This window comes from Pyxicephalus adspersus, chromosome 4 (assembly GCF_032062135.1).
Source record: "Pyxicephalus adspersus chromosome 4, UCB_Pads_2.0, whole genome shotgun sequence".
NCBI lineage: Eukaryota > Metazoa > Chordata > Amphibia > Anura > Pyxicephalidae > Pyxicephalus > Pyxicephalus adspersus.
The window spans coordinates 153286315-153296537 of NC_092861.1; the positions used below are offsets into that span (position 1 = coordinate 153286315).

The 10223-nt window shown below is 43.5% G+C and overlaps 2 protein-coding genes across 2 annotated transcripts in view; one reads left to right on the forward strand and one right to left on the reverse strand.

Annotated features, from left to right (window-relative positions):
• Window positions 1-1839: 1839 nt before the first annotated feature.
• On the forward strand, window positions 1840-2544 carry CCDC167 (coiled-coil domain containing 167; the record flags this gene model as incomplete). Its single annotated transcript, XM_072410017.1, is given in 2 exon segments — window positions 1840-1892; window positions 1970-2544. Coding segments are annotated over 2 exon segments (157 nt in total), but the record flags the coding sequence as incomplete, so codon positions are not given.
• A 3536-nt stretch (window positions 2545-6080) lies between these two features.
• Window positions 6081-10223, reverse strand: part of CMTR1 (cap methyltransferase 1) — a gene marked incomplete at its 5' end in the record, with an annotated part of 23965 nt that continues 19822 nt past the window's right edge. Inside the window, 2 exon segments of the mRNA XM_072410018.1 lie at window positions 6081-8336; window positions 9819-9927. Coding sequence (XP_072266119.1) covers window positions 8174-8336; window positions 9819-9927 — 272 coding nt within the window.

Here is a 10223-nt window from a genome sequence, read left to right on the forward strand (position 1 = left end):
AGAGATAATGGAAAGTTTGCCGACAATGGGAGTCAGACCCTCGCTGGGCTGTTACTGTCCCCTGCTGGTGATAGGCGGTATAATATGGAACCGTTCACTCACTTTTTGACAATTTCTCCAGTTAAGCAAAAAAAAAAGAAGCAATGACAAAATCCACTTACCATTAGGACATACATTTCTACCCTCCATCCAAAATTCTCACCATATAAAGAAATTTTAACGTACTGATTTCCAGAAAAGGCTTCAAGTCTGCCCTCAGTAAAAATGGCCACTGTTTCTCAATGTATTAATGGTAATGCCCCTAAAAAATATGGCGCCCCCTGTCTCCGCAGGGCAAACGTTGCCTATATTGCTATGGCCTCCATGGAGGTAATTTGCCCTTAGTAAACATGGCGGCTACCTTACCTGAAACGAGAGAGCTCCCACACTGAAGATGGCGTCTGCCCCTATTAAAGATGACAGACTCCCTGTTGTTAGGGCCAGGTCTGCCCTTAATAAACATGGCGGATACGGCGTCAGAGCCAATGAATTGGTGATGGATGGGGTACAGCTGCAGGAAGGAGACGTGTCCAGGAAGAGAAGTGAGTTGCGGAGGATGGCGAGGAAGAAGAAGGAGAAGATCAGTGTGGCCAGAGAGGTGACAATTTTCATTATCTAACACTGACAGCACAGTCGTGAAGGGGGGTAGTTCACATCGGTCCTGGCAACCAATCAGAATCCCCCATGTAGCCTTACAACTGACCTGGGATTAAAGTGGACCTGTAGTGAGATATCAGGGCTGAGCTCATTCTATAGAATCCGTGCCTGCATGAAGGCTAAACAATGTAATATGACATGCAATGTAATGGAGGGAATAAATAAAGTGTACCTGTACTGTGCAAACGAGAAATGTTCTGAGAATTACCAACTTTATACCCGGGACCCATGTCCCCTGGGCCCTCAGATGCCCCAGCAACCCGCGTCCCGTGTGCCCTTAGATGCCCCACGACCCGCGTCCCCTGCGCCCTCAGATGCCCCAGCAACCCGCATCCCCTGCACCCTCAGATGCCCCAGCAACCCGCGTCCCGTGTGCCCTCAGATGCCCCAGCAACCCGCGTCCCCTGCGCCCTCAGATGCCCCAGCAACCCGCACCCAGCCCCAGTCCCTCAACTGGATCTACCTACCTGGTCCTGCCTTGTTCCCCCATAGGTCAGTTTTCACCTGGCTAGCCCCGCCTTGTTTCCTGTCAATCCCCTCTTTGGCCCTTCACTTGTTTCCTGCAGGAAGCAGCACTACTTTGGGGCCACATCTAAAATCTTCACAAATTTTCACCACTTTGACTGAAGAATCATTCACTCTGTGTGTATGGATTTTATATCTGAATAATAATAAATATCTGTGGCTCTATTTATAAGCAGTAAATCTGACATTCACTGATGGGAATCTTCGAGATCTATGTGTTTCAATGGTAATAATAGGCTCCCACCAGGGAATGTTTGAGGGAATGTCAGATTCACAGATTTATAAAGAGCTCGAAAGTCGAAACATTTTTTTTGAAGTTGTCTTTCACTGCCATTGTTCATTGTGCCCCAAAAATAAATCCTAAACTCCCCTTTCTCCAGTTATTGCAGTGCGGGGGTGACCGTACCCTCCTGCCCACAAGATTCTGGGGAATGTTGTGCAGGATTATTGTCATTTTCTGAGCTCTGGTGGGCAGGAGGGTGATGGCAGCTTTGCCTAGGCAGTGCAGGAGGTCACCAGAGACGGGTAAATATATTCTGTTTCACCCAGGAATAGTTCTGACTTTTACACATAATCCCCCCAGGGCCATAAATCTTCCTGTTTTCTTTTTGTCTGCAGAAAATCTTTGGAAAAAGAGAAGAATTCTCTGACCAACAAGATGTCTCATTACGGTTAGTCGGGTCTCTTCTTTAGATTCTGCCTTCCTTTGCGTCCTTATTTCCTTACCTTCATTATATTCTGTTTACAGAGAAAGAATTAAAATCTCTGCGCCATGAGAACCGCAAGAATATGCTGCTGTCAGTCGCCATCTTCCTGTTCATTGCGCTGGTTTATTACTGCTGGACCATGTGACGGAGGAGCACCAATCAGCTACAGACGATTCTCCCTACCTTCCATTATGGATTCCTGGCAGGACGTGGAATGTTTTGTCTCTGAGCATAGACGTGAATGTATCAGCCGAGCACTGATTCTAAATCTTTGATGGAGAGTCCGGGACGGGTCAGATTGTTACCGTGAAGCCTCAGGAGGGCCGGTTTGAAAAACTCACATTTGCCATTTCATTTTTTTTTCCATGAAACAGCCAGAGGTGTTTTTTTCACCTCCTTGATCACCAGTTTCACATTTTTGTACACTTTCCCTGGACGTTGCATCATCTCGTGTTGGAATATAGAGAAAAGCCAAGCGATTAATGGTACCGTGTGCTGTAAAAAGGTTCTTTAATAACAGAACGCTGCAATGTGACCGAACTACAAATCCTTCATCATGTTATTGAGATTACAGGGACTGGGGGGGGCTTGTTATAATTAAAGCAGTTTTGTAACATTTTGTTTTGTTATTCTATTATTATTATCATCATCAATTATTGATATAGCACCAACATATTACGCAGTGCTGTATAAAGTCCATAATCAATCCCTCAAAGGAGCTCAGAATCTAATGTCCCTACCATAGTCATATGTCTTTTTGGGGGGAAGCCAATTAACCTAACTGTTTTTGGAATGTGGGAAGAAACTGGAGTACCAGGAGGAAACCTACGTAAACACAGAGAGAACCTGCAAACTCCATGCAGATAGTGTCCTGGCCGAGATTCAAACCTGGGACCCAGCGCTGCAAAGGCCGGAGTGCCTTGTATTCTCAATAACTTTGTGATAGTTCTCCAGTCAGGGCTTCACAAACTTTTCCAGCTCAGGGGGCCCAGGGGTCTCCCCAAGACAAAACAAATACTCAACAACTGGGGCATAAAGAGGTTTTTTTTGTTCTGGCCAAGCTGCAGAGACTTTTATATTTATTATATAAAATATTATATATTATATTTTAGCATGGAAACAATTTAACTTGCCAAAAGGGTCAAAGCTGGCCGGTCCCCCAGGGGTCAGGGGCACAGGACTGGGAAGTCCTCCGAAGGAAAAGGGAACACCATCGGCAGATATTCCTGTTGACAGAGGCGCGGGACTGGCAGGTACCTCCGGTAGCAGACGGCGGGTCCAATGTAGTCCCAGCTATAAGGGTCCGGGCACAATGATACTCATCAGTCAGCAGATATGTTACTGAATTCCTAGTGCCCCACCATTATCACATCCGTGTCATCATTATTATTATTATTAATAATATTAAACGGTATTCTATAGTGCCAACATATTACGTAGCGCTGTACATTAAATAGGGGTTGCAAATGGCAGACAAACACAGTGACACAGGAGGAGGAGAGGACCCTGCCCCGAGAAGCTTACAATCTAGTAGGTGGGAGAAGTATCACACAATAGGAGAGGCCCTGGAGCTTCGCCATATACTTGTCCCCCCGCTCACCATCTCCAAATGGGAGCAGTAAATGGACGAGTATTGTCCCTGCTAATCTGAGTGGACGGATAGAAGCCGTTTATTTACCGTCTAATATGACAGCCAAGATGGAGGCCGAACTGGAGAAATATTGGAGATTTCTGCTGCTGATCCCTTGCAGCCTTGAAACTACATGCAACATAATCATGAAACAAATAGCAAAACAAATCCTAATAGGCATCACAGTTTGGGAAAAACTATTTTTTGTGTGGTATTGTTCATGATGTTTGATTTGTTTGTAGCCCAGGCACTTCACTTGTGATTATAAACCAGTGTGAAATTTGCTGGGTGGGAAAAAGCTGTAGGTGGGTGGTGGTGCCTACTATTCAGTAACCACTCAAAAATAGCCATGAGGTTAGTGGAGAATGCCGGGTGGTACACCCAACTAAAAGAGGCTGGGGAGAACACTGCACCATGTCCTAAACATCAGAATTATTGAAGCAAGAACATTTCACAGCACAAAATGCAATGCGGAAAAGAGGGGCTAAGTCTCCATTATGCTTGTACTGTCCAGTGTGTTTCCATGGCTTTTTGGTGACCCTGTACCCACTGCCTTCTGCTGTTTTCATTCCACCTCAAGGTTCTCTATGATGCACAGATGCTGTTTACTGCATTAGTAAAGATCGGTAATCTGGGATACTACCACTGAGGTATCTATTTTCTGATCCCTTTTCCTAACAAAGAAAGATGTGGAGGTGCTGCATCTACCAAAGCATTAAAAATTCTCAGTCCGAATTTGGACCTAAACTCTAAATTTTACCTAACATAAAAAGGTAGACAACCCTTTATATATATATATATATATATATATATATATATATATATATATATATATATATATATACACACACACATTATATATATATTAAACATTGGGTGTGCACCAAATAAGAAAACAAAGTCTAGTTTTAGTTCTAAGCATTTGGGGACCCCATTTATCAGGGCTTGTTCAAAGCACGGGTCAGATAAAATAAAAGGGATCCAGGGGGTTATTATGACCATTTCAGGTGCTGAATGAACAGTACTAAACCTTGATGATTTTATGTTCTTCTATAGCTGCTGTTCTTCTTTTACACCTGCAGTTCTGCCACACAATGGCTGTTCTTTATTTTTCACCAATCTGTAAAAACCCCGAACAGTTGTGTGAAAACCCCAGGGGATCACCAAAAGAAAAGAAATAGTTAAACCAATATATCTGGAACTAACAATCTTCTCTATGGTCAAAATCACCAAAATCACAACTTTCTGCTGTTTAAACATGAAAAAGGACCTAAACTTTAAATTTTTACTTTACATAGGTTACATTTTTATAAAGTAAAAATTGTATTAATTTTTTTTTAAAAGTGCAGCACCTCCTCCTTCTGTTTTGATCATCTCATGGGAGCGTAGAGCCTCCCAGGACACCTACACCACACATCCCCGGAGGCTCCTGGCTGTTCCTTCTGCACATGTCCGATCTCAGGCATTTGCAGGAGCCCATTCTTTAATGGGAGAACAAAATTGCTGATCTGCAGTCTTTTACCCCATCTAAGTCACCCAAAATCATGCCTGCGCAGTGCGAAATTGGGTGAGGTACTAAGAACCCAGAAGAAGATAGGAGCGCCTGACACCTCCTCCGTGCTGGGTCGTAAGATACCGGAATGACGCCGGACCCAATGAATAGACAGATCTGCGGGATTAAAGGGGTGTGATTTTTTTTTATTTTCACTTTAGTTCTGCTTTAGGGATGGGATCGCCCCTTTTTACTGCACACATCCTTCAGGCACAACACCCCAAACCTGCCCTCCCCAATGCACAGAAGTCATTGCTTGCTGTTGCATTGCCAAAAAATGATCAGATGCAGCTTTCTGTGCACTGAGAGGCGTTGGTAGCCTCTGAAAATGAATGGTCTGAACACAAAGCATGTTAACAGGTGTGATGGTGGCATTACTGCATCATTACTGTGAGGGTGACATTTGCCGCATTGTTTAGTGTGTGCCATTCTGGGGCACTTCTTGGGTGATTGCTGCAAACCCAACTGGATTTTATGTTGGTATATGTTTGGCTGATATAAATACATGAATAGCGGTTCCTGATGATTCGCTTAGCATTGGAGTAATGCTCTCTAAATCATCAGGAACAACCCAACACCAGTAGAATACAAAAGGACTCTCTGCCCTGCAAAATTAAAAAATACAGCAGGGTGTTTCCAAAGCCTGGGGTTGGGTTCATAAAGTGTAACATATCACAGAACTTCCCTTTCAGTGCTCCAATCAAAACTGTTCAACATGTGGCTAAAGTCACAATTCTTCTTATATATTGTCAGCACCTTGTGCAGACAGGAATGCCTATTCCACCATAAATTCTGCAAACCTTGAGGCAGTGTTCTAATTACCGTCCATCCCACTGCTAGCTCCCTTGCTAGTTATAAGCTGCCATTTCTTGTCTATTCCCTGTTTTTTTTTATTCCTCTCATTTTGAAAAAAGATTTGCTGCAATAGGTCATCCAAAGTCTTATTGGACATTAAAAGAGCCGTACAATATTCTTATGGTGTCCACTGAAGTGGTTTATTGCCATAGGAGTTAGTTGTTCCTCAGCCAAACATGCATAAAACACAAAGATGCTACATATGTACAGGGTGTCCCCAACTGACAATCATACCTGGTGTGGACCGATGGTGTCCACAGTCATAGGATCCAACCAATGAATGAGCACTGTAAACAATGATAGAGGGATATACACTATGCAACCAAAGGTACGTAGACTCCTTCCAGATGTTTCCAGGTATGGGTACTGTTACAGAACACAAAGACATAGCAGGTTATTGTGCTCTTCCAGCCTTGTGGTCACAGTTTGGTGAAGACCCTTTTCCCCAACGACTGTGCCCCGGGGTACAAAGCCAGCTCCATAAAGACATGGGGTCACCAGTTTGGTGTAATGGAACTCAGGTGTCCTGTACAGAGCCCTGACCTCAACCCTACTGAACAATTATGGGATAAATTGGAATGGTGAGCTATGTTTCTTCCTCCAACATCACTACCTGACCTCACCAATAGGGGGCAAATCCCCTCCATCGGTACCTGACCTCACCAATAGGGGGCAAATCCCCACCATCAGTACCTGACCTCACCAGAAGGGGCAAATCCCTTTCCAAATAAATGGATGCTAGTACATTTATTGGAGTGGACAGCAACCTGGAGTATAAAGCTGACTGTTTGCTATAATTGCCCTGCCTGGAAAAGGCAGATTTTATTTTTAGGAGCTGTAGAAGATATTCCAGTGTTCTCCCCAGCCCCTTTTATCTGGGTGCACTGCCTGGCACTTTTTAATGACCACCTGTCAGAAACTTCTATAGTAATGTCGAGTGAGCCCATTGATTCACTATGTAGTGGCATAGCAATGTCAGATGTATGGATGACCCAACCTAGCAGAGCAAGATTCATAATCTACATTTACTGATAATTGCTGTACTGGGTATATGTCAGGACCTGATAAAACTTCCCTTAAATTTCAAGCTCTTGCACACTAATGTCAGACTGCTGCCTCTCCACAAATCAGAGGTAACATCATTGTGTCTATCTATCATCCAGTAATGTTATAACTCGACAACCTTTGGTTTCATGGGTATAGGCTAAAAGGGAAATTAAAGAGACCCTGTAACCACAGCAGCCTAAACATGTAAAACAGACATTTACTGATCTTATAGCTCAATTTAATTTAGTTATCACTGACACTTCTGAGAATTGGAGGCTTCCTTCCCTTCTGAACCTCATATGCGGCTGTGGTCAAGGCTTCTATTAAACTTGCTGTGGCTCTGTAGATGGAATAGTGAACAACATAGAATCCAGGGATTTGCTGGCCAGCATTCACATAACTACATTGTTCACAAAGCAGGATGGAGGTAATGAAGTCTCTGATACTCCAGGATGCGTTGGAGGCAACACAGAACTAAGAACTGGATTGCTCAAAGAACAGATTGATACCAAAGAGCCAATTGCCTACATTTACTATGCTTAAGCTACAGGGTGACAGGGTCTCTTGTATGCTCTAAATCACCCCCATAAAGCCAGACTTATGGGGGTTAAAATCACTCTGTGCTGCTTTTCCCATCTGCAGAACTGCTGTGCAGCACAAAGCAAGAAGCCAAAAATTCCTCCATATTGGATTTGAGTACTTATTACCTTTCCTGGTTTAGACATGACAATAGTAGTGCCATTGTAAAGCCCCCCTCCCCCCATCATAAAATACCGGACACAGAAAATGACCAGATCAGACTTATGGACACACAGCGATGTTCATCACTCGGGCTCAGTCCAATCATTGGAATACCGATACCTAGAGGTTGACAATCACGGTGTGATATGGGTAATAACATGGCAAATAAACTGTAACAAGTCAAAAATAAAGCAACCTTTCATCAAAAAATAGACGGCTAACAAAGTAGAAGAGGAGCCACACCAGGCGCAAAAAAAAATATATATTTCTTTTTCTCTCTCTGCAGTGCAATTTAGGCATCTGTAAGGAAGGGAGATCCCTCTGCATTCTCCAGGCTGACGAGCCAAGTCACTTAAAAGATTATCCAAGTCCAGAGGGAGGGTAGGACCTCCACGTGACAAACGCTTCCCGGAATCGGGACTACCTGTCCTCTCTGCCCCCGGAGGAGCAAGGCTGGTGTGTTCGAATGAAGTCCAGAACGGCGTCTCTGGATAACTTGTCAGTGTCGGGGTTCTGTTTCTGGGAGTCGTGGATCTGGACGCCATCCCCCCATTCCCAAAACAGTCTCGCTGAGAAGCAGGCACTGAAATAAGACAATGTACAGACTGAGCCCAAGGCCTGGTATACATGAGACAATATCTGTCCAAAAAAATTATTATTAATATTAAACTGTATGGATAATAATTCCTGTTTTAAAATGGGACCAAAGTCTATACCAAGTGACTACAGACCTGTAAGTAAGTTAGGCACTAAGGAGTTTGATATTGAACCACATAGAAGAGTGCTGGAAAATAATAATATAACTAACAGTCAGCATGGATTCAAGAAAGACCGAAGCTGTCACACAAATCTCTCTTTTTGCTTTTACCAGGAGAGTGAGGAGCAAACCCTCCATGTTATATTACATTCCATTTTATACATATAGGGGTAAACCTAAAATCTCTCCTTTACAGAGCTCAGCTGGATTATGAATCCCTCATCTAACCCTTTTCTAGCTACACTTGCTCAGGATTTGACAGCTTTGAACCTGCAAGTGCTCAGGGGATGAATCACAGGGGAAATGGGGTCCAGGCGTTTCTCATCCTCCTTTCACTCTTCATCCTGACACTGGCTATAGATGAGACGGGGTGAGCCTGCCTGACTAAAACAAATCCTCTCTGTTATATATCCCAGAGCCATCTGGAAAGAACAGCAAACAAACTCCAGGCTGTAGAAGCTTTGTTTGCATCCCATGTTACTGCCACATCTTCAAGTTATTGGGTTTAAAGCTTAAAGTTTGCCAAAAGCTTTGCAAATGCCTTGTAGAGGCTATCTGTGTGAATCCTGTGAGGACAAAGCCCCAGTGATTGCTCTTCTGATTAGGATTATGTGCCGGTGGGGGCACAGAGGGGTTTATGTGTTGTTATATAGATAAACAAAGAAATGGGATCAGTAATAAACTGTGAGCTGGTAGAGGTGGTTGTGGCATCAATTCACCAGCTGATCTTTTCTCACCTTTCCCTAAGATTTGGGTCTGACTATGGAGGGTTAAATTGTAACCCTGGACAAGAATTAAACGTATGTTTTCTTAAACTACCTACAGCAAAAAAATGTATTATGTTTCTGTACTTTCAAATAAGTTCTGCACATGGAAGCTCTGCAGAAGAAAGTAACCTGGCACCTATCACACTCTGCATATGAAGATAAATGGGAGTTCTACATTGGTGGAATGCTCACCGATGATGCAGGGCCCAAGCTCACCCATGCACAGAACAAGGTCGGAGTCCCAAGGAATCCCACAGCCTCCTGAGATACATGATATTGGTGTTACAGGAGGATGGGGGGCACCTTTAAATCCAATGAGAACCCCAGAAGTGGAGGGGGGGGTGCTGCAAGCGGAAAATACTAAAATTATTTAAAAATGTATCAATATGATCGGGCAAGAAATCCTTTCACACAAATTTACATTTTTCATGATGGGTCTGCTTTATAGTGAATATTTTAATGGATACGAGTGATGTCCGAGAGGGGAAGTCCCTCACTTTGTAGACAGACATTTGGCATGATTTTCCCCTCATACACTTACTGAAATGGTGCGATTGACTCCATAGGAACTTCAAATACAGACTTGTGAGTCTTCAAATTGTAGAAATATTTGCGGTTGTGGCTCTTGCTGAAGGCCATCGTCCAGGGATCTGCAGAGAGAGAGGCAACTTTAGTAATTAGATTTGATGCACCTATTGCTGGAAATATATCTCACTAAGACCGCCGGTTACCTGGGAGTACTTTACTCATTTACTGTTTCACTGACACTCATCAGTCTCTGTACAGTCACACACTATTATTATACATTTATATAGCTCTGACATATACCCCAGTGCTGTACAGAGAACACTGAGCCGGTCCTATCAGTCTCTGTACAGAGGAGCTGACACTCTAATGTCCCCCCACAGTCACACACTATTATTATACATTTATATAGCTCTGACAT